At 44.9% G+C, this 24,640-nt stretch overlaps 1 protein-coding gene across 1 annotated transcript; it reads left to right on the top strand.

Moving 5' to 3' along the window:
* Positions 1 to 412: 412 nt before the first annotated feature.
* Positions 413 to 24,434, top strand: arhgap20 (Rho GTPase activating protein 20). Its single transcript, XM_048978292.1, is given in 16 exon segments — positions 413 to 549; positions 4,325 to 4,410; positions 9,855 to 10,025; positions 10,716 to 10,865; positions 11,546 to 11,587; positions 11,715 to 11,799; positions 12,044 to 12,121; positions 12,574 to 12,640; positions 12,932 to 13,117; positions 14,096 to 14,274; positions 15,076 to 15,240; positions 17,394 to 17,509; positions 17,964 to 18,153; positions 19,629 to 19,743; positions 20,446 to 20,800; positions 20,802 to 24,434. Coding segments are annotated over 16 exon segments (3,429 nt in total). The 5' UTR covers positions 413 to 540; the 3' UTR covers positions 22,237 to 24,434.
* The last annotated feature ends 206 nt before the right edge of the window (positions 24,435 to 24,640 follow it).

The following is a 24,640-nucleotide window of genomic DNA, read 5'->3' as shown; positions in this document are numbered from 1 at the left end:
TGTTAGAGGACAGCTGTAAGAGTTTACTCCTTAAATGGCATTTAACTGCTTTTTTATCCAATGCATAAAGTTAGCGTAGACCATTCTAGATGACCACAAATAAACAAGGATTTACTGGTTGCGCAAAAAATAAAACGAACCTGCATTCACTCAGTCTGGTAATGCCATGCTACTAAATTGCAGCTTTCACTTTTAGATGAGGGGAATTACTCCTTAAAATAGTCACATATATAAGTAGTCCAGTGAGTTTGGCTGCTGCGGTTCGCCGTTCGCCCTGTTTTCAATAAGCTGCCTGTGTAGGAAAAGCACGCTCAAGTCTACCGCGCGTGGTAGGAAATTCTAGCGGCGAACATGCGCAGATCTCCATGGATTCTCACCGCGGTATCTTTCCCAAATATGCTGTGCTGCCGTGTTGAAGCTGAAACTTGCATGATGTAATCTGTTGCTGGAATGTATAGTTTGGCTTGCATTAATGTTCTTGTTATATGCACTATATAATGATCACTATGAAAGCCTTATTTCTGAAATCTGCTCGCTTAAATGTACGAGGTATGTCTTTTCTATATCTATTTTCTGCTTTACCTATTTTAATATTTTGACCATTTTCAAATGTTTTCGAAATGCATGCAGTTGTTTGTCTTTTTTATTTGCAGAGGGTAAAACCAGACTTTAAAAGGGTAAAACTGTGCTTTAATAAATCGTACGTATGATGAAAGGAAAAACATAGTTTGACTGACAACTTGAGAGGTGTCGTCTTTGTGGCGGCCAGTATAAAGATAACAACACCTCGGTATCTCCGTTGCTGCTACAGTCATTATGTTAATAACGCATCACTGCCTCGGTTGATTGTAAATCTTAATTAAAGAAACAAGTCGTCTCGATGTATGGATTTATTATATTGTTAAACGCTTGCCATTATAACTAAAATGCACAACATATGGATTCGGAACAAAGAAAGGGTGAAGTAAATTAATAATTTTAATGACCATAGTATTTTTTCCTTGCGTGTAACGGTTACCTGTGTTTTTAATTCTGCGGAAAGGAAAGGTCGGGCATGGACACCCCGGCAGATTTAGGGGGGCGGCACTTTACAGGAGTTCTTGAATATGTAAAAGTGGGCGTGGTGGGGGTCAAGGTGACATTCTGTCAGGGGGCCCTGATTTTCTAGCTAAAGCCCCTGCTGACAGTCTAATAATATAAACACCAAAACATAAAGAGTACTATTTCCTTTATTCAGTTGTGTTGAATAATTGTTAGATTTGTTTAGACTTGGGTCCCTTCTCTCATGCCATCAGTGTCTAATCTGTTGCAACAGGAAATTCCTTCAATTTCATTCAGTTATATTGATCTATGAAAATGTGTGAATATTTACATGATAAATAATGAAATGATCTTAAAATGAAGTCTGCTTTCTAATTTATAGTAGTTTTCCATGCTGTTAGTTTAACTTTTTTGGTAAACCGGAGCAATTTTTTTTTTTTTTTTTTTACTTTCACTTAAAATATGATCATAATTATGAATATTAAAACAAAATTGAAAGCTCAAGAACTAATATTAAGTTAGAATATTACTGAGGCTTAAAGATTTAGAGCAGGGGTCTCCAAATCCGGTCCTGGAGGGCTACCGTCCAGTAGGTTTTCTATCCTACTTGGCTTCTTTCTCAGGGAAATACTAGGAGCAGGTGTGGCTCATCAGAAGCCAGTAAGGATAGAAAACCTGCTGGATAGTAGCCCTCCAGTAACGGAGTTGGAGACCCCTGACATAGAGTGTCAAGCATATACAGTACGTTAAAACGTTTTAGGGAGCCAAAGAAAATGTTTAAATGATCTTTATGTTGGTGTAAAACTGTGGTATTATGCCTGTCAAAGTGTGCTAGCTTGGCCATTTCAGAACCTCTGCTAAACTCACCCCAGTATTTCCAGCAACCGTCTAATACAACCATGTATTTTTGGACTTGACCACTAGTGCACTTCATGTAACCAATAAACATGTGATTGATTTTTTCTTTTTAACTAAGTAAGTTAAGTGAGCTGGGGGTGAATCTTAATAAATCCATGGAACGGCTGGGGTGCCCCTGAGGAGAGGTTTGGGAACTGAAGCGGTGTTCATCTAGACATCTGACTTGATATCAGTAACTTTTTGGAGAACAGGAGAAATTGTGTTGCTTGTAATTTGCAATTGTTCTAATTGTAAATAGTGTTTTTCTTCTGAGCAACTGTGCACTTACTAAGTAAGTAAAGTCTAAGCAGTGTTGCTTTTTGTGACTTTTCGTGACATTTCCTTTCACTGTTTAGGGCTTTGCACAGTCCCAGTTCACCCTTTGCCCCCCCCCCCCCCCCCTTAACCAATATTCACCCCACACATACATAGCAGTGTTCAGGCTAACAGGGCTAAATTAAAGGGTCCTTCTTATGCTCGCTGTTATGTTTTTGTAGATAGTGTGAAAAGCCTTTCGATACATTGCAGCCAGATTTCAGCTATTGTGGCAGCCTTCGTCATTTGGAGGTGCTGTAAAGGGGTGTAGCTGTGAGATTCTTTCCCTGCCGGCAAGTGGAGGTGCTGCATGTAACACAATTTAATAAAACTTAAATCCCCAAGAAAATTTAAAGTTCATTCCCCACATAAGGTTGTGTGGTGGGGGGGGGGTCAGGTGACTGTACTCGTGTCCCGAAGGTGACAGGTTAGAGTCCCAAAAGCCAAGCATGTCTGTGAGCAGAGGTGCTTCCCCTGAGCTGTGTCAATAAGAGATCCAGCTGAATAAACGGAAGATCTCCAAGGGAGATTTGGGCAACGGTGTCCATTAAGCAAAACATTGCAAGCAAATCCATGGAGAAGCCTGAATCTGGAGGAGCCTCCTTTTTCAAGGGACAAGATCTTTTCCAGATTGAAACATTCCCTGCTCTTGTTCAGTTCTGCATCAAGAGGGAGTTTGTTGAAACAAAGGTTACCAGCACTCATAGGCAAGTGGCTTCTGATGAAAGCAGCATCAGTCTAGACAAAATGAGGTCTAATCTGGGATTCTAGAGGTTGGACTGATGTTTATAAACTGCATGCATTTTTAGTTTGGTGTTGGTACTGCAGAATGCTACTTGATTCCTGCAGACTTTTTGCACACGCGTCTCTCCTTGTGATTCCTGCTTTGAAGGTTCTCTCTTAGGAAGTGAACTGGGGGGATGTTGTGTCCTGGAGGGCCCCCCGGGCCCTGCCTGTGTGTGTCTGAGGAGGGCGGTAACTGGAGTAGTGTGCCGATAAGCTTAATCTGCAGCAGCGTCAAATCAAATTGCCATGAGCCACATGTGTGGCTTCCTCTTGAACCCCGCCAGTCCCCTGCAGAAATGGGCCATAAATCTTATTCTATGCTGCTTTGATGCCAAGAAGAGACAGATCAGAGTTGGGCTGTTTTTGTCTTATTTTCATTACAGGGAAAATATATTGTGTTTATGGATGTATGGAAAATAGTCTCGGTGACAGGAGTTTTGGGAGGGAAAGAAATAGACAGCCATAGTCAGTTGAATATATTTAGCTTAGGGTGTTGAAGGTTTCCTAGACTGGTTGTCTAGTCGAATGTCACTCAAAAGCAGCCCTGAATAGTTTAACGTTTCCTCTCAAGAGATTTTAAACAGGCTGAGGGAAATATCGAGTAATCTTTCACAAAACAACTGCGGAACCTTCAGAGTGTTAGAAGGTTTGTTTTATTCGGTAGCTTATGTGTCTCCTTCTTGTATTTGTCAATGCCAGACAGAACAGGTATTTTCTAATGCGCAATGATCCTTGTTACATAAACAGAGAACATGTAAGCCTCTAATGCGTTACATCGGGTTCATTTAAGGTCCACTCCGATGCTTTTTAATGATATCTAACAGGCTTTCTACAATGGTAACATTCACATTCTTTTTCCAGTTACATATTCACATTGACTGTAGATACATAAATGACCAGCTATAAGCGTGACCTCTGTCTCTATGAGATAACCGTGTCTTTTTTCTGCCTCTTTCACTTATTGGCCCATAAAATGAAAATGTAAATATGCATTGCTTACACTACGAAAATCTGACATGTATACTGTGTGTGTGCTAGTGTATGCATGGGAGAACTTTAATGTATTTGCAGTTAAATGAAAGCCTTGCGCAGAGAGTGGTGTTTATGTGCTTTCACTTTGTATTTAAGATTGTGGCGGGTGAGGTACTGACTAAGCAGTGCTAGCGTTTGGGTGTGTTTAATATCACTGAATGTCAGACTGTCCAATATGTTTGAGGCATTGTGTTTTCCGGAATTGACAAACAAAAATCCTCATAATCTTTTCTTTCCCATTCTTCCTGCTTAGAAGATGAAGAGTCTGACGCAGCGACGGCAGTCCGCCCCGTCTCTGGTCATCAGCAAAGCACTGACCAGGACCAGAACCATCTCTAGGTACTGTTCCAGCCGGCCACAGTCGAGCGTTGGCTTGTTGTCACCCTGGTGATTTCTCGCCATCACTGTTGTCTGTCCGCAGACTTTGCTGCTTGCGAGTTGGAGCATATGATTATTACATTGCTGAAGTGTGGGAGGATTAATTACTGACTGGTTGCTATATGATTGAACACTGCAACGTTGAACAAGTATAGTTAAGCATAACATCCAGCAGCTATACACTGAGTCAATATATGCAAAATGACAGGAAACTAATGGTAATTTGTAGTTGCTGAAATATTGCTTTATTTGCTTGAACATTTTACTAGGGTAGGACGACAACTGAATGGTATTGATTGTCTCCCTCAACAATAGGATTTTGTATGCACAGCAGATTGCACTTGATGGTTCATGTTATACTCAACGTGACGCTAACATTCCTGCAATGTATGGATACCATTGCAAGTGCATGAAGTTGGAATGTCGTTAAAAGCATGGCAGACCTTCTTATTTCAGGTTTGTTATCTTTAAATGAGCCTTAACAAATAGTTCAAGTGCAACAGAATGGTCTCAAAGTACGAAGAAACCTGTTTACCGCTGAGCTGTGGGCAAGAGTGATGGTGGAATGAGTTTTGTGAGGTTATGGAGCTTAGTAGCCTGACCTTTGGGCTGTCATTATGTGCAGTCAGGGGTCACTGGTGAGGTATTTTAAGAGTTTATAGTAATTTCTGAAGACAACTAGGACAGTCATGTGAGATTTAAGGAGTAAGAGGATCAAAGGTCATGTGGCATGGACAATAACATCTGCAGATCTTTGTCTATGGTGGGCGACCCCTGAAATTTGTTGTGGTCCAGTAAGCCATGCTCATTTGCATTTATTCTCTGTAGTGAATATATACCACATTGTGGGTACGGTCCCTACCCCTCCCCCTGCAAATCATGTCTGCTCCCTTGTCAAAGGTAATTCAGCCGTCAGGAATTCATTAGTTTCACTTCTGCCACTTACAAACATCCTTGGTCGCCTTATTGTGTGTTGGGATGACAGGCCGCCCGTGGGTAGCCCATTCAGAGCTTCCAAGAGAGCAGTGTTCCAGCATAGCAGATGATTTCACTGTTTCCCCTGCATCCAGTGTCAGATGCGGTTCCAGACCTACTGTAAAACCCTACTGCATTCTTAACTGGATGGTGACTTTCTTTTAGCCACTGTTATAGTTCAGAAAACCTTATGGCGTTCGGTGTGGGGGTGGGGGGGGGGGCTTATGCATTGGAGCCTTTGAATGGGGGATTGGCACTATGCAGAACAACCCCACACCATTAGTCACACAGGATGGTGCTACCACTGTCACTTCTGAGGTACCTGCTCAGGATACTGGAACGTTCCAGTGAGGAGGACCGGCATCTGAAACTGTCCCAGCCAAGGAAAACATCACTGGGACAGCAGAACTCTTCAGAATAGCTCTGCTGTTTGTTGTAATTTAGCGTAGAAATGTAAATGTTGCAGAACCCTGAAGAATTTCCTTTCTGTTCTACCTCTTACTCTTTCTAGTCAAGGAACTTTATTAAGTTGTTATGTTATGTACTGCCATTTCCTTTTAGATAATCTTTTTGTTAAAGTACCATATTTCAGGCACAGGCAAACAAAAATATTGAAAAGAAAATGGGCATAATCCCTCTGACAGAGGAAAGTACTGCAAGCATCGGTTCTAGGCATTGCTGTCTGAATTTAAAACACAGGGTTCCTACACTTCATCCGTACCACTGATAAGTGATTGTAGGTTAGGGTTTTGTTCAGACTGGTCTGCCTGGGCTCGTTCCAGGTTTTATAAAAAATGTTTCAGGGATTATATGCAGGTTACCTCAACAGAACACCAATGATGTTGTAGTATGTTCTTGTATTGGTTGTTGCCAAGGCGATGTTAATTTAATGGATGATAGGAATCTTGCGGCCCGTGGTGTGGAATGGAAATCCCAGAGACAGGGAGTGTGTGTGTGTGTGTGTGTGTGTGTGTGTGTGTGTGTGTATGTGTGTGTGTGTGTGTGTGTGTGTTGGGGGGAGGGGGTTACATAGATCACATTTGGAGACCAAAATGTGGTAAAAACCTCCTTACTTTTAGGGACATTTTTCAGGTCCCCATTTGGATATTCTCAATTTTATAAAAATCTGTAAGTGCAATAAAAAAATAAGAATGCCAAAAGTTTTGTATTTTGTTTGGTTGGTAGGGGTTAAGGGTGTTGTGAGTTGGTGCGCCTGTGTGTGTGTGTACGTGTGCGAGCGGGTATACCTATCCTTATGGGGACACAATGTCCCCATAACATGATAAATATCCGTTTTTTTTCCCCTTATGGGGACCGGTTTCCTGGTCCCCATAAGGGAAAACTCTATTTTATAAAAACCAGTGACTGTTATGAGAAAATTAAAAATGGAAAAACTCTTGTATTTTGCTTGGTTGTCATAGTTAGCATTAGCATTTCTCCCCTAGAAGTGAATGAGCGGGCCCCATAAGGATAGGTATACCCTACATGAGCGCGTGTGTGTGTGTGTGTGTGTGTGTGCATTCACACACGCATGCGCTCATAGGCCTGAGTCTCTTTCAGTCATGGAGGTCTGTGGTGACTCACAGACAGCTGCTGCTACAGATGTTCTCATCGCTGTGACTAGAAACATATGGGTCAACGCCCAGAAGGAGGGAGGAAAACGAAAATAAAGCCTGACTGAAAGAAAGTACAGACTCAGAGATTACCATGGAAACGGAAAAGAGGACATTTACACATTTTTGTGACTTTTTCACAGACTGGCCTGTGCCGCGTCACCCCTGCAGTCTGTGCTGGATTTTCACTCAGGTTATCCCCTGGTTCCCTGTTGAGTGGGCATCTTTTTGGAAATAGTGGTGGGCGTGCTTATCCCAGAGTGACTGAAGGGGAAATTACCTTTTAGCTTGCGCTTTGTGAGTAATTGGACTTCCAGTGTTTGCTGTTTTTTCCTTTCCCCCTTAATTCACTGGGTATTCCAGGGGAAATTCACAAGGAATGTTGTCCCGGTGAGTGTATTCCACTCCGTGGTTGAGTGGATGGTCCTTTCTTTCACTCCTTGACCACCTGAATTTAAGTTCAGGGAAGAACATAAATCTTAATGCTGTGTCTGCATTGTAAAACAGTTTTTAATGTCATGTAGCTTATGTGAGGCTTTAAGGCAAGTTCTCTGCTGTCACAGATATGTCAGGAATTTTGGATGTTTTCTTTTGGGGACCCTGGTTGTGTTTTGTGTGCCTGCTCCATGCGGTCCATCGCAGCAAGCCGCACCGCTTTGCCTTGGAATGCCACCTCTTCCTGACCCTGTCAGTCAGACCAAGGTTCCGCCCTCCTTCTGTTAATGCTGACTGCTTGAACCTGAATGGGCCACAGCAGATAACAGAAGCAGACCGTGCAGCACCCGAGGATCTAATGGCATTTTGATGTTGAAATTTTTCTGCTTGTTAGATCAGGTCCATTTCAGCGTTTCATATTTTGATCTGCTGTTTCTTATGTTTTTCATTTGCTACTTAGATTGTTTAGATTTCTCTTCATCCTCCAGGTTTTGCCAGAACCGACCCCCCCCCCCCCCCAACACACAAGTTCTCATATGTTTCTTATAGTAAAAGCATCCTGGTGTCTGTGTCCATCAAAGCAGCACTATGAGCAGATGTATGGCAGAGAAGCGCTAGGCATAAACAGGAAGGGATAGAGCCCCCCAACAATTTCCTCTATTGTCCTGTGAAATGGAGACGTCCACCCACCACAGAAATGAGAGATCATTAAGCAAATTCTCCCTTTTCCTAAAATCTGGTGCTTTGTGTTTCACATTCCCTATCCTATGTGGTATCCTGCCACTAGAAACATGTTCACATCCCCTTAGAGGACAATAGGAATCCAGGTAACAGCACCGGGACTGATTCTGGGATGCTTACGGCCGTTGTTACGGCCGAATTGTTCGAGGTCTGAGGAGCTTTTAGCGTGCGGAGAGGCTGATGTTTATCAGCAGGCGCTGATTGCTTTGATAGCAGGATATTCTCACAGAATCTAGTGTTTGGGATTCCTGACCTTTGACCGCAAGAATAGCTACAGACTTGCTTATTGGTCCAGTTTAGGGAAAGATGATATAGGTGTCATATATTTCAACATATAAAAGTTTCCAAATTGGTACATGGAGCTCTTGAAGAATTTTTTTTTACAAATTTTGTATTTATTGCCTGCAAGCGATTTAATTTGGTGTGTGTGGCATGTGTTTGATACTGACTCCTAGGGCTATAGATATGTGGCTAAAATCTTATTGAGAATATTTATTGAAAATGATCACCAGTGAACGCTATCTTGCCACTTAAAATGTAAAATCCTCTAAGTCAGGGGTCTCGAGCAAAGCCTCCGCCCTGCACAGCTTAGCTCTTTCCCTGTTCCACCAAACCTGATTCAGCTCAAGAAATTGCTCGTAATTAGCAAAGAAGTTGAAACATATGTGTTAAATGAGGAGAAACCCAAAAATGTGCAGGGCTCGGGCTGCCCCGGACTGGAGTTGGAGACCCCTGCTCTAAGTATAGAGAGACTGATCAGGTTCGTGTCTGATTCACAGTCACTGACGATAGCACTGGTGGCCTGCAGTGACCTCAGCCAGCAGATGGGCCTTGGTCTTGGGTATCCGAGCCGCCTGTGACATGAGGGGTCAGGACCTCAGCCTTAATATCAAACCCAGCAAGTTACATAAATCCAAAGTCCCAGTCAACAGGCAACAAATGGAACTCTTGTTGTTTGCAGGTCTGTCCTCACATTATAGGTCAAGGGGGCTGTTTTCTGTCCTTCAGGTAGCTGTTGTTGCTGTGGTAGGTGTTGAGTGGCATTAAGTGTTTAAACTCCTCCTCAGTAGTACTAGCTATGCCTCACAATAGGATCAGGATAAAGCTTATAATTGCATGAGTGGTTATTCTAAATATACACACGTAATGGGAATAACCCATTTAAACCTACACTGAGTGTATGTCACTCTGAAAGTGAAAGTACGCTTCTCGTGGATTTTTGTGTGCACGCGTTCGTTTACATGTACATTAGCCTGTTGAAAATCCTGGGATATTTATGATCACTGCAAATGTGCAGCATGTTACCCAGGCTGGCCTGATCTGAAATGACCGCAGATGCTTGACAGAAGGGGACTGATTTAGTTTCTGGTGTAACCCTGCTGTTGGTGAACCAGCCGTCCTTAACAGCATTAGAAAGATCTTGTCCTGAACAGCACATATTGGTCTTGCCCTAATTCTGCGTTACAGTTCGCAGTGTCCTCCTGGGTGACGGTTGGGGCTGAGTGCTGATTACTGCGATGTCCTGGTATTTTCTCCAGAGTGATCTGATTACATCTTTAATAATCGCATCCTTTTTTGTGTGTTGTTTTTCTGGGATACTAAGCGCTGATGGCGAACCTGTGCGTATGTTTGTGCCCCCAGGGAGTCCTGCCTGTCCCCCATCAGCCCAGAAGCTTGTCCACTTGTCCAGTCATTCCTTGGGGGGTCCCGTCTGTTCATTGCCCATGGCCACGTCCAAATGAAAACCGGCCTACAGACCCAAGAGCGCCACCTCTTCCTCTTCAGTGACATCCTCCTCGTCACCAAAGCCAAGTGAGTCTCTCCCCCCCCCAGGTGTCCTTCAGAGGACCGCAGGGTGTAAATACAGGGGACTCCCAAGTGTCTAAAACCACATCCCCTCTGGCTAAACAGTCGCCTCCCAGCATGCCCTGCAGGAGCTGGGCTGTAATTAACTATCAGAGAGCCAATGGAGTTATTCTAAACCCTGAATGGATCAACATCCTGTTATTATGCGAATTGCAGGACTTGGGCGTGTCTGCGTCCCCAGTGCGAGCTCCGGCAATGTGGCATCAGCGCTGCCTGAGTCATGAAAGCACGTTAGCAGTGCTGCTAATATGTTAGTCCTTCTCTGACCCATATTCCAAGTGACACCATTTTCAGAATCGGAGAGAAGCTGGAGGCGAACTGAACTGTTTTACTACCAAAACAGCAGCACAATGTGAAATGCAGTTTGTGTGTAGTTGTGTTAAGGTTTGGTATACATTTACGATAAGCTTTAATGAGAGGCTAATATTTTATCAGCATGTTTATTTTCTGTGGTGTAATTTTTTTTAAATTTTATTTTAACTTGACCAGGTTGGCTTGTGTGCTTGTGCGTGTGTGGTTTCCTGTGTATGCTTGTGTGTGTCGTGTGTGTGCTTGTGTCTTTACGCTGTGTGACTGTGCGTGTACGCTGGGCCATAAGACCTCACTAACCGTCCTGCTCCTGTCTTGCCCCACCAGGTCCTCCACACACTTTAAGCTGAAAGCTCAAGTGCATGTGAGCGAGATGTGGACGGCCAGCTGTATGGAAGAGGTGTGTGAGGGTAGCACCAGCGCCGAGAGGAGCTTTGTCATGGGCTGGCCCATTTCCAACTGCGTGGCCACCTTCAGGTACGCCCCGCTCTCCCCAGTTGCCCCCGTGACTGCAGAAGTGCATCTTTTCATCCAAACAAGCCTGAGATGATAAGAACCTGCAACAAGCCCGGCTCATAAATCTCCATGCCACGTAGAGTATCACTCCAATGACTTTTCAGTCTTTTAAATGAAATAGTCAGAAAGCTCTTCCAGGTCCCTGAAATATGATTACATATATTGTCTGTCCGTCCATCCCGCCCTCCCTCCATCCGTCCAAGGATATGTGGGATGAACACAATGCAATTACTCATTCCTCTACACCTTAAACAAGACCTGTTTCTGGAATTCAGTTTTCTCAGTTTTACTGCTTCTCTCTGTTTTAATGAAATATGTATTGCAAGAAACATAAGTCTTATAATGAATGCTGAGCGCGTTGAGAGCACTTTTCAGGCTCCTCAGTGGGGCTCGCTGGTCACTGGAGAGGTTGATTTGGAGCTCTTGCAGAGGCGAGTTATAGAACGAACTTATAGGTGCGGTTGCATGTGCCAGGGTGCTTGTAAAACTTTCTCCACAAGCCATTTAGTGGGGGTATTGCGAGTCGGCGTAGCTTTACGTACGAGGAGTGCGTCTTTACGAGGGCGTATTTAAGCAAACTGGGCTGGAACTTTTCATCTTTGTTTGGCATTTAACTTTCTTGTTCCTTTATTTTTGTGCAGCTCCACAGAGCAGAAAGACAGATGGCTGCACTTAATTCAAAGGTAAGCAGCCAAGACGTCCGTTCATCATGGGGCCTTCTCGCTGGCCTTCGCTTAAGGGCCTCTCAATGCGTTGCTGTTACTCAAATAGTGAGGCTCACTGACTTTGCTGCATGTTCCTCTTTTCCAGCCAAATCAGAGAGGAGAAGGAAAAAGAGAACCCCAAGACTGTGCCACTTAAGGTCTTCATGAAGGATACTGAGAGCTGCGCATATGTGAGTGTGGCAGCTGATGTGTTTGCATGCTTCTGTGCCCCTGAGTGTACAGAGTGCAGCAATAGCTGGCCTCTCAGTATTTCTGCACAGACCTGTTCGAATTCACACTTATGAGCACGTTCAAGTGTCGGCACGTCAGTTAGGAAGTTCAGAGAGGAGAGGCGGTGATGCTTCAGGAGAAGTAGATGTGTGCAGTGGTTTCACACCTTCTTTATACCCCCCCCCCCCCCCCCCCAACCACCAGTCAAAGACATTACAAATCAGCAATTCGGACAGTGCCACTGAGGTCATTCGCATGGCGCTTCAGCAGTTTGGGATTTCGGTAAGTGTGTGTGCGTGTTTGCGTGTGTGTGTGTGTGTGTGTGTGTGTGTGTGTGTGTGTGTGTGTGTGTGTGTGTGTGTGTGTGTGTGTGTGGTTCAGGTATACTTTACCTTGTAGGGACCAAATGCCCCCACAACGTGATGAATACTCGTTTTTTTTTTATTAATACTCTATTTTATTAAAATCCGTCACTCCAATGAAGAAACACTAAAAATATAAAAACTCTTTGATTACTTATGGTTAGGGCTGGGAAGGGGTTAAGGTTGTTAGCATTAGCATTTTTCCCATAGAAATGAATGAGCGGACCCCATACGGATAGGTATACCCTACGTGTGTGTGTGTGTGTGTGTGTGTGTGTGTGTGTGTGTGTGTGTGTGTGTGTGTGTGTGTGTGTGTGTGTGTGCATGCGTGCAGGCTATTGACTAGCATGCTGCTCTCTGACTCCTCTGCAGGCTAGTGTGAGGGACTACCGACTGTGGGTGATCTCCTGTAAGGACGCCGCCCCATACCCCCTTATTGGTAAGTCCACACAAGCCCCTTGTGGTGCATAATTTCCACAAAAAAAAATCATATATTTACAGTTTTGGTTTTGGGGGAGGGGCATTTTTTAGCAGGAATTTAAAAATAAAATTTCAAATCAGAAGCATGGATAATGATTTTTATCAAACTTTGCAAGCAAAAGGAAATAAAACATTCTTGTCATGCCCCTTAGCTGAATCACCTTTTTTGTACTCAAAAAAAATTGCTGAACATTTTCTGATACTGTAGAGGGGAAAAGATGGACAGACCTTAATTTCCACCCCTTCCTAGGTCACGAGTTCCCCTTCAGTATCAAGATGAGTCACATTCGAGAGCCTCCGGGCCACATTGCTGGGAGGGAGGCCGCTTCTCCTGTGGGCCAGCGGGGGGTGGGGCTGTTGGCGCAGTCTCCCCCCGACTCGCAGTGCCAGTTCATCCTCAAGCCGAGCCACGCGGCAGAGGGACACACACTGATGGGTAACAGAGCTCTCCTCCTCAAATGCAGTCGAACCCGGGAACCTTTAGGGGAATCTTAGTGAAACGATGGAATGAGAGAGAGAAAGAGAAGAAGTTGGCTGGGGGGGGGCGGGGGAGAGGGCTGTCTGTGTCTCGCGCTGTTTCCTGCAGCTTTACGTTGCCTGATGTAACCACACGTTTCGCCTTGAATTCCTACAAGTATGTGTCACACAATTATAAAACAACTTACGCATGTCAACACCATCCTTCTGAGCCAGATGTAGTTTTACTAGAGTGGTGGAGCACAGCCCCCCCCCCCCCCCCGCTAGTGTTTTTCTGAGGCCCTTGTTGCCTCTCCCTTCCTCTACTCCTCCCCGCCTCTCCTCTTTTCCATATCTCGCTTCATACACAGCTTATCCATTCTTCTTTTCATGCCCACATTCTTTTCTGCATTTTGTTTCACCTCACAGTCCTCCACTCTTCTACCCATGTAGTATTAAGTCCAGGGACTTTGGGAATCATTTTGGTGTGTTAAAAAATACTATATTATTTGCAGTGTTTGTTTAATAATATTTATTTGACCAACCTTCCATCCAAGTGGTAATAGTTGAATTCTAACAGATCTGGAAGCTGTTCAGCCAAACAGCTACTTCAATATTAGTTGAAATACTAGAACTCGTGGCCATAAGTGGAAACTAGCGGGAGAACATTTTAAAATGAAGTTGAGGAAGCACTTCTTCACACAGCGTGTAGCTGGAGTATGGAATAGTCTTCCTGCTAGTGTAGCGCAAGCTAAAACCCTGGGGTCCTTTAAATCAGAGCTAGATAAGATTTTGACAACTCTGAGTTATTATTTAAGTTCTCCCCAAACGAGCTTGATGGGCCGAATGGCCTCCTCTCGTTTGTAAATTTCTTATGTTCTTATGTAAACTCAGCTATAGTGGGTGTGTAAGGTAGGGCCATAATGTCGTTAATCAGGGTCTTTTGTCCTGCCTCCAGATCCCATCAGCAAGACCTTCAAGAGGAAACGATCTTTGCTGAACTGGGCTTTCTGGAAGGGCTCCACCGCGCATCTGGACGGGCCGCCCGCTTCACCTACCTCGCCGCAGCCTGGAAAGCTCTTTGGCCTGCCGCTCAGCACTGTTTGTCAGGGCGACACCCTCCCGAAGCCCATAATGGTGAGCGCTCAGATGGCACCATTTCCAGTCCGACGGGAACCCCTCGCTCTTCAGCTTAGGACTAAAGGAATTCTGCCATAAATCTCTATTACATGCCTGTCATGCTGAAATGATTCATGGGAATTTAACTTTTGCAAAAATGTTCTCAGGACAGAAGGAAAAATGATTGGTTCAGAGAGATAACCAATCAGATTGTAGGAAAGCTGGATCTAAGCAACTAGAGGAGGCGGGACCAACCAGTCAGATGTCTTGGTCCTGCCACCTCTAGTTCCTTGGACCCACCTCCTCTACAATCTGACTGGTTGTCTCTCTGAACCAATCATTTTTTTCTTTTGCCCTCAGAACATTTTTGCATAAATAAAATTCCCATGAGTGCTGAAATGGCTGTCTCACCACACAAAGTGACATTGTGGGGAAATTAGCTTCTCGCTTCAAAACAATCCTTCAATTCCATGGAATGACATAATGCATAAAAAGAGATATTTGTTAACTTCAGTCACATTATCAAGCCATTGGGAAAAGCACCATCTTCACAGATTAGCTTTCGTTTGTGATGTTTGTAAGTTCTTGGAAAAATGATAATGATAAAATGGGTCCAACGGGAAAAAGTCCTGTCCAGTTCCAGTGCTGATTGGTAATCTCTCCTTGGTTTAGTTAACTTTGTTAGGAAAATGAGCAAGGTTTTCATACGAAAAGTAACAATCATATTAGGCTATTTTTCTTCCCGTGTGAGGCATTTACAATAATAATGACTTGACTGTTTGCTGCCTCCTCTCTGTCTGGCCCTGCTGCTCTGTGAAGGACATGTTGGAGGTGCTGTTCCACCACGGCCCGTACACCAGGGGAATCTTCCGGCGCTCAGCCTCCGCCAAAGCCTGCCGGGAGCTACGGGACAAGCTGGACTCCGGCGCACAAGACATCCAGCTGGAACATGAGGCCATCTTCGTAATCGCTGCCGTCTTCAAGGTGGGTTGCTGCTGAGCATGTTGGGGGCCCCCCAGTGATTTACAGCAGAATGTTATGGTGGTTACACTGGCTCTGATTGGTGCATGATTGTCATGTCTTATGCTCTATAGCAGAAGGTTACACTGGCTCTGATTGGTGCATGATTGTCATGTCTTATGCTGTACAGCAGAATGTTACATTGGCTCTGATTGGTGTATGATTGCCATGCCCTACGCTGTTGTGCATCACAGCTGTAGTTTGTGCAGGTTGCAGTAATTTATGATTGTTTTTGGTTCTGCTGTTCCAGATATTCTTAATTTTTTTGCTTTTAAAGATATATCTGGTGCCCGTGACATAGAAATGCATCAGAGACTTATTTTGTTTCCATATTGGGAGCCTTTTTTAAAGCGTGTGCCGCTCTGATGTATTTCTTGCTTTTCCTCTTATGAAGGTTTTAGTAGGAGCAGCCTTGGAAAGTCAATAAACTGTCACCATCAATATAGCAAAGCTACTGCTCGCACTATTCAGGGCAGCTGTCTTCCTGAATGAGGATGGAAACGGTTCCTCCAAAACCTGTAACATTTGCCATCAAAGCATTTATTGGCAAAGAATTGTACCTGGAAAGATGAGGAAATTTCTAGGAATAAAAGACAAAGGGAGGAATGAGTGGATTACTTTATGCAGCAGTTTCCAGGGGATCAGGTAGATGAACCTAATTAAATTTAAACCACATGCGTAAACCCATTCCTGGATCAGTCAAGTATAATTGAATTATTTTAGATCTTGTGTGGTTTTGGGGTTTCAAAATCAGGACAATAATATAACTGAGCAAGAAAAATCCTTCAGAAAGATTAACTTCTGTGTATAAGTCTAAAACTGGAGGCTAGTTCCTGAACAGATCCACGAAAGAGTTTGGGACATATTTCCTGGCAAACCCAACTTGGCATCTATGTGCGAAGAACTGAATGTTGACAATCCAAGCAAAATCCACTGAACTGCTGTGGGTTAAATCACTCTCTATAATAGCTGCTTTGTAAAAGATCCGTCGTCTTCCAGAAAAGGACAAGCGGGTGCTGGAGAATGAAGACTGTTGCCATTAATCAGGGCCAGGCAAGTTGAGAAGTGGCTCCAGAATGATAGTTCACCTGGAAATACAAGACGAATCGTCAAACTGACCAGAAATATAAAGTACCAGTCAAAAGTTTGGACACACTTATCCATCGAAAGGTTTTTTGTAGTATTCTCTACATTGATCCTACTGTCTCCTCCACACCAGGTTCATGAAGTGGCCTTCCAGGATGCTTTCCCAACTGTCCTGAAGGAGGTCCCACATATGCTGAGCACATATTGGCCACTTTTCCTTCACTCTCTGGTCAAACTCTTCCAAAACCTTTGTTTAGGCCACGTCATGTAATGAGATACTCTATCACTCTACTATGACGGTGGTTTGGTGTGCCCAGACTTTTGTTTGCTATTATAGTTCCTAAAATATCCTATATCCATCCACAAACCTGGATGAGATTGCTCGTTCAATGGAGGGTAGTAGATGCACACACAAACACATGCAATTGATCATTGAGAGTCACAAATTTATCTGAAGTACATATCTTTGGATTTTGGAGGAAACTAGAATGTGCCTTATGAAACTCAGAAGGATATTTGCAGCACATAACTAACATTCAGCTGTGGATCCTTGTGGTTGGGTGCGGCGATGTACCGACGTTCCACTCTCAGCGTATGATGTATCTCTAGCTTGGTGCCTCCCAAGCATTTAGAAGGTGGCACTGCAGTTATTTAATTTAGCCTCACTGTTACATTGAGTATGAGGACGCCATGTAGATCACGGCATAGGTGAAAGCGTGCCCACATGCTTGTGGTCCTGGGAAAGCGTGCGGTGCCTCACAGTCCTGCACGGGCTTGTTTATCGTGCCGCTTGTGTAACGCTGCTAAGTTGATCCTAATCACATTACGTGTGGATTCTCACACTAATGTTCCCTGCTTTGGTGTCCTTGTGATATGGACGGTGACACATGGAGGCCAGATGTCATTATGCAATAGCAAGGCTGTCTCTGTGTACATGTCTATAGATGTGTATAAAGTGTGTGTGTGTGTGTGTGTGTGTGTGTGTGTGTGTGTGTGTGTGTGTGTAATGTACTTTTTTTATTTCCTCCTAGGAGTTTCTGCGCAACATTCCTGGGAGCTTATTGTGCCAAGATCTCTACAATCAGTGGGTTGGGGTTTTGGATGCGGCAGGCGAGGGAGAGGAGGAGCGAGTGCAGGCCACCCAGAGGCAAGTCTCACCAGCAGGGAAATGCAGTGTGTCGGGCTTATGGCGGGAAAAGGGGCAGCCGAGCTGGACGGGTGTGAATCAGGCCAGCTGACATCCAGCTGATACCTGTCAGGGACGACCTGAATGTCCCGTACTGCTGTAGTGAGGCCTGGACCACTGAGGGCCAGACATCCACACACTGTCCGTCCGTATAGTAACCGCCAGGCTTCTGCATGCTCACTGTTCCAGTTACCATCCCTAAATGGCAAGCAAGAGCAGATGGAGAGAAGAGTGAAAGTGATAGAAAGAGAAAGAAGGAATGTTATGTGCTTACAGTCGTGTTGGAAGATACATTTTTAGCATAGATGTCATCAGGAAGAGTAGTAGGTTCTGCGTTCTCTGCCCGCTGGTGGTGGAACAGCAGACAGGTCGTAACTGGTTCTGTGTGTCTTTGCTTCTCGGATTCTGCTTCTAGGTTGGTGCAGCGGTTGCCAGGGGAGCACCAGCTCCTTCTGCGGCACGTGTTCACCGTGCTGCACTGTGTGGACCGCCACTCCGATGGCAACCAGATGAACGCCTTCAACCTGTCCGTGTGCATCGCTCCCAGCATGCTCTGGGCCCCAGTCCCCAGCAGCCCTGAGATAGAGGGGGGGTACACCAAAAAGGTGAGCCTCCTGAGGTCTGAGTCTGCTGCTTGTGGAGCGCACAGTGTATTCCAGAACTTTCCAGTTGGACTGAGGAGTGCATATATGACCACCACTGCCCCCTTAAAGAAAATTATAGTATAAAAAGTGTTTATCAGGTGTTGCTGAATAAATCAAGAAATTGAATGGGTTTTAAGATACAAAAAAAATATTTATCTTCCCATCTTTGTCCATTTAGTTAAATAAAAAGTTTTTTCAGAGTAGCCCGGTAGTTAATATCTGTGTTTACAGCAATGTTGTGAAAATTATTGTGTTCTCTGCCAAACATGTCAGTAAATTACCAGGAATACTGATTTTGTTTTTTCAAATTTTTAGTTTTTCCATTCCAACGTGTTTATACGCTTTTTTTTTTTTTTTTTTTTGTGCACTCAAAGCCGAGGTTCACTGGAAAGTATTTCAGACATTTCCTTTCGATTACTGAGGGCAGCACTCTTCTTGTTAATGGGTGGTGCAAAGCCTCTTTTCCCACAGTTTGTTTGTTTGTGTATGTGGCAGAAAAATGTGAGGCCTCTGCATTTCACACTGCCTGGGTCGTAGAGTGGGCCAGAACCTTTCGAGTTGAGGATAGCGGATATACAGCCCCCCCCCCCCCCCCCCCCCCCATCACAGAGGAAGCTTATTTTCAACTGTCCCTCCTTCCTGTGATCCACAGATGTAATTTTGATGTTTTTCTGTGGCTCTGCATTGCAGTAAGTAGGCAAATGACTTGTATAAGTATAGTGCTTCTTGTTAGCCTTTGACAGGAGTCCGAATTCAGCCAAGTGGCCTTTGATTACAGCGGCAGTTGGAAAAACAAGATATGTTCCTTTTGTATTCCTTTAGAGAAGGCTTTGACAGATCATTGGAGAAAGACTCTATTTGCCACATGAAGCACAGTGTAGATAGTTTCTTTAGCAAAAGAAAACATCTACTGTTTTGGTTCCCTGTTTGATAACACGTTAAGGGGGGAAAAACAGTGTTTGGCCAAGTTTAACTGCATTTTTGACAAATCTCAGCCTTGGGAGTTTTGGCTAGGAGGAGGTGAAGTATACACTGAATATAGAGGATGCTCTGGGTGGCCTGGAAATTGGGGTTCATCCTCATGAATTTAGGTATGGTTACAGCTAAGAGGGAACGTTCCTCAAACTTTAGTGTTAAGGCCTTCTCAAAGTAGGCAGAGAACGTTCTTTTACATTTTAACAAAAGTTCTGGCAATGTCAGTGCTATAACATTTTTACTGGAACATCCTTTTAATTCATGTTGAAAAATATTGTTTTATGAAAGTTCTATATGTGTAACACACCACCCAGCCTTGAACCCATGACCTTTGAGGTAGAAGGTGTCAGGGTTGCATGCTGCCCTGTCATGCCCTTTGGTGGGAGAGAAGCAAAGACTACTAGGCCATCATCCTCTGCATTTATAAAGAGTGGCTATACTGTCCTGTGCTCCATCTGCAGGTTTCTGAAGTGGTATGTTTCCTCATCGAGAACCAGGCCAAGGTGCTGGGAGATGACGGCACCGCCCACTTCAGGGAATTCCCCCAGAAGCGGGGCAGCAGTGACCAGGGATCCGGTAAGCCCTCACCTCTCATTCTTGAAGTATTTAATTTATATTAAATATTATATTGTTTTTAGCAGCTGTACTAATGGGATTTATGTACCGTTGTAGATGTTCTGCAGTGATTGGCTTACTCTGTGAAGTAGATGTTTTAGAGCTTTAGAGCTTGCCCGTTTGGGTAAATACTACCATTGGATTGGTCAGTTGTGGTGGAACAGTAAAATTTATGAACTGCAACAACATGGCAGAATGATAGCATTGTAGTCAGACACTATCCAGAGTGTGTATGATTCAGTCAGAGTGAGAATAAAGTGAATAAACAGCCAATTCTCCTGTAACACCGAGCCGTCTGGAGATGGCCGGACTGAGCTGAATTTCACCTGGCTTGGTGCCCCCTGGCGCAGTCAATGGAAAGGGCCAGTTATTTTGCTCTTGCAGTCCTGTCTGCGTTAGCTGACCACATCCCGCTAAGCCACAGCTTCCTCAGACACTTGCCATTTGTCATGAAACACTTTCATTTGCAGTCAGTCTACTTGCGTCTCTAAATTGCACTTCTGTTGAGTGCGCTCTCAAATTTTCTCCCGGTCATCCTGAAGTTCATTTTACAGCAGCTGCGTTTGTCGTGCTAACGGATGACTAAATGCTGGAGCACTCGATGGGCCAACGGAGATCTGTGTGCTAACTTTGTCCCCTCATTCTGTCTGTCCTTGGCCACAGACGTGTCATCCTTCCAGATGAACGACTCGTCTTACGACAGCCTGGAGAACGAGCTGAATGATGACACAGAGTCACCGTTCCAGGACCTGCGGCGGCGTAGAGACAAGCAGGACAACTGGAGCCGTGACTCTGTGATCACGCTGAGCGACTGCGACCTGGACCAGCCTGATGCCAGGCCGGGCCCCGAACCGGACCTCCTGCAGCTCCCTCCACTAGCCCACTCCAGAAAGTTTATTCCAGCCGTACGCCAGCTGCACCCCCGGCCACACCCCTATGGGGACATGACGGGCCAGGACCTCCTGTGTCCTCCTGGCAGTGGGAGGCGATTGCGTCGCTCATCTGAGCCCAACATTCGGCACCCCCCCCGCCTGCCTGCCCGGCTTCCCCCAGGAGCACTCTCCCGTGATCCGTAAGGCAAGCTACGATGCTGTGACGGCTGACACCAAGAAGGAGGAGGGAGAGGAAGAGGATGAAGAGGTGTTTGTGGGGCACATTTGCAATCTGAACCTGGAGAGCCAGATGGAGCCTGACAATATCCAGGATGCCCAGAAGGACAGGAACCAGGACAGGAAGACCACCCAGAGCACCACAGGCCGCAAGCATAAGCAGCCCCCCCCACTACGCCTGGATGCCAGCTGCTCAAGCCTGTCCTCTCCTGCAACTTCACCCTCGGCATCCTCCATGAGCTCGCTGGACAGTGCTTTCTCACAGTACTCCACTGACTACCCTGTCTTCACTTCAAACGAGCCCTGCGGCAGCTCAGATGGAGCGCAGGGGAGCACTTCTTACTCCCCTCCTTTCACCTCCTCCAGCACCCCCTGTCCAGCCACCAGCTCCCCAACTCCCTCTAGCCAATTCTCAGTGACTGTCCCTGTCCTCCCCATTGCCCAGCCCAAGGAGACATCTGACTGGGCGCAGCACCGGACTGCTCACGGCCTGCACCCCAACACCTGGCTGAAGAGGGACAGCCGCTTGTCGCTGCTGCAGAAGGACAGGGCGAGTCAGGAGAGTGCGAAGGAGAAGGAGCCTAGCGGCACCCCTAGCACTGGACTCCTTTCCAGGTCCGCAGGTGCTTGCACTGGCCAGGATGAGACGAAGGATAAAAAAGATCGAAAGAGATCCCAAAACCACGGAGGTTTGTCCAAGCGAAGATCTAGCTGCCCACCCACATACCAGCAGGCTGTTCTGCAGATCCAAAGGTTGCCCTTCTTCCAGGCCAAGGACAAGGCGCTGACTGTGACTGACCCCCAGCAGCTTCAAGGCCAGGACTCTCTGCACAGGCTCACCGTAGCATCAGACAGCACAGGAAGTGCTGTAACCTGCAGTAACATGGCAGCTTCAGACAGTGACTGCAGCCAGCCGCCCCATGCAGTGTTTTTCGGACAGAGCCAGTCCTGTGTGACCCTGCGCAAATGGCCCGCGCACTCCCTCAGCCCGCCCTCAGCCTTCCCGCGCCGGGCATCTGAGCCCTCTGTGGTCCTGTCCAGCAGTCAAGAGGAGCCGACTCACCGAAGCGTGTCGGACTGCAGGCTCCGGGTGTCTGCCGTGGACGTACATGATGACAGGGCAGGTCGGGACGAGGAGATGAGCTTCTGCCTGTCTCCTTCTGCCACCAGGGCAGTAGAGAAGTACTTTTCTGCACACACTGACCCAGAAGTGTGTCTGAGTCGCAGCCAAGAAGTGGCTTGGGCTATCGTCCAGGGCAAACGAGAGTGGCAGAGTAGGAGGTGCAGTGACCCCAAGTTTGATGACTTTGACCAAATGTTGTTTGCTGAGGAATCTTATGTGTGAAAAAGAGACTCTTTTTATATTTTTAGTGTTATTGTGAAGCTATGGTGAAGTTATAGTTGAAATTCCCTTATTTGTATACTTGGGATCAGGTTTTATCTGTTGTGTATTGCTGCCGATCACCCCCAAAGTGTTTGTATACTTGCCCACGCAAACACGTCATTGCAAATCATCTGACATCCAGCTGCTGCTAAAGGCCCGTGTTTGAGGTATGAGGCTTCGGGGGCTGTGGGCCTCTGAGATTCGACTCTCTCATGCCAAGCAGGGGGGTGTTTTTCATTGTTTCCTTCCTGTTTTGTGACCGGTGAGGACAGGAGGAACCACTTCTTCTCCCCATTTCTGAGCTCTGTAGTTTCTGAAATGCGATGCACAAACACACATGCATGCAGGATGTCTGCCTCGGTCTGTTATGTAGCAATATGGACGTAGAATAGTGGAGTATAAATGTAGGGGACATAATGCATCTAGGCTTACAAAATTATCTAGTCTGCCTATCTTTAAAAAGTATAAAATGTAAAATGTGCATCTTTAGAACATAAAATACCATTATATATAACTTCATATATATATATATATATATATATATATATATATATATATATATATATATATATATATATATATATATATATAGTGGGGACAACACTGGATGTGCAGAGCACATGAAAGATGTTGTCTAATGTACAGGTCGTCTGTCGTAGATCCTGCCTTCAGAACACGCAGTGTGGGAGTGCTGGTCAGTCTTCAGCAGAAGTTTACTGACGCGTCCTCGTGGCTTCTTTAAGTAATCAATGAAGGTGTGTGTGAAACGAGGTCATGTTTGTGCATATATCATACGTGTGTGTATGTGGGTGAGAGAGAGCGAGAGAGAGAAAGAGCGAGAACGAGCTCATATTGATCTGGGCTAATACAGTCCAGTACCAGGAAGGAATGTGGGAATGTTTGTCCTGCCGAAAGTTGAAATATTTCATAACATTTAATTCTGCTCTACTTTTAAATCCGGTGCTGCTTTTGAATATAGGAATCTCAGTGTGAGCGTGAGTGTGTGTGTGTGTGTGTATATGTGCGGTGTTTAAAGCTCTAGATGTCAGCGTGTTTGTACAGCCAATTTTTTCTCGTAATTTTATTTTTCCCAAAGTTCTTTTAACAAATTATATTGCTGCCAATAATGCACACTTGTATGATTTTTGATATACGTTATTGCAGAAAGCATTCTATATATTAAATATATTCTATATTTTCATTATTTCCATTCATTTTGTTGGATGTGTATAGTTGTGTATTTGTCTGTATGATGCTTCAGTGCAAAATGCAGTCATTGTAGGAGCTGAAGGAACCTGAAGGTGTATTTTTGTATCGGCGATCCTACTGCTGCTGCCCCATTTTGGGTGTATTTACGATAAAATCGCCTCATTTGGTTATTGTGTTAATCTGATGTGTAATGCACACATGAAAGGAATTACAACAATTATAATAAAGCATCACACTCCTAATGAAACATTACACTGATGCAGTTGCATCCTCATTTCCCTGTGCTCTATGTGGGTGGGTGCGTGTATGTGTGGTGGAGAAGTTATTCCTTCCCAGTGCTCCCAGTGCTAGAACCCAGTTCTGGAAAGCTGACTTCTGGTATGTCATTCAATACACAGTCAAATGTTTGAGAAATACATGCCAGTCTCGAGGGAACAATACTGTCTGTATGATATTAAATTAACTTACTTCTGGTGCAATGTTTGAATTCAGTTAGGCTAAGACTGTTGGTTAATCCCTGGGGGGGGTATATTTCTCCTGGACCAGGTTAGCCAGGTCAGTACTGTTAGTGGAAGCCTCCTCTAAGAGAGAGACCAGATGCCGAATCGTACCGTCTCCCTCGCACATGGTCACGATGTTATTCCAAAGGTCAACATCGCTGTCCAAAAATAATTCATTGACATGCCGCTTGTGTTGCTGTGTTTGAGGTGGGCCGTAATATCCAGACAACAGCATCTGCTGTTCGCAAGCCTGGAAGACCTAGTCCAAACGCATGCAATTGCATAATGGAAATAAAGCTATTAAACCCACATGGTTTGGCGTGGCTGACTGTCCAGAAAAGTTTTCCAAGGATAACATCTGGCAAGAAGTCTGCACGTGTATGTCATACACTAGTTATATAAACTATATATGTGTGTTATGTAATAAATGTATATATTCTAAAATTTAAATCATTTTGAATAGTCGTCTTTGTGTTTACTTTTTGACACATTATTGCCATGGAGAAGTGCATTACGATTCCAACGTGAAGCTGTCACCATTTCACCGTTCATTTATAGTCACACTGACGTTAAGCCTGTTTAGGCTCTATGGCAGGCCCAACTGACAACAGGCTCTGGAAGTTATAGTTGCAGTCTTCCATTTCTCCAAGGAATGG

This window comes from Brienomyrus brachyistius, chromosome 16, assembly GCF_023856365.1.
Source record: "Brienomyrus brachyistius isolate T26 chromosome 16, BBRACH_0.4, whole genome shotgun sequence".
Classification (NCBI taxonomy): Eukaryota; Metazoa; Chordata; class Actinopteri; order Osteoglossiformes; family Mormyridae; genus Brienomyrus; species Brienomyrus brachyistius.
This window is presented reverse-complemented; position numbering and strand designations above follow the sequence as displayed.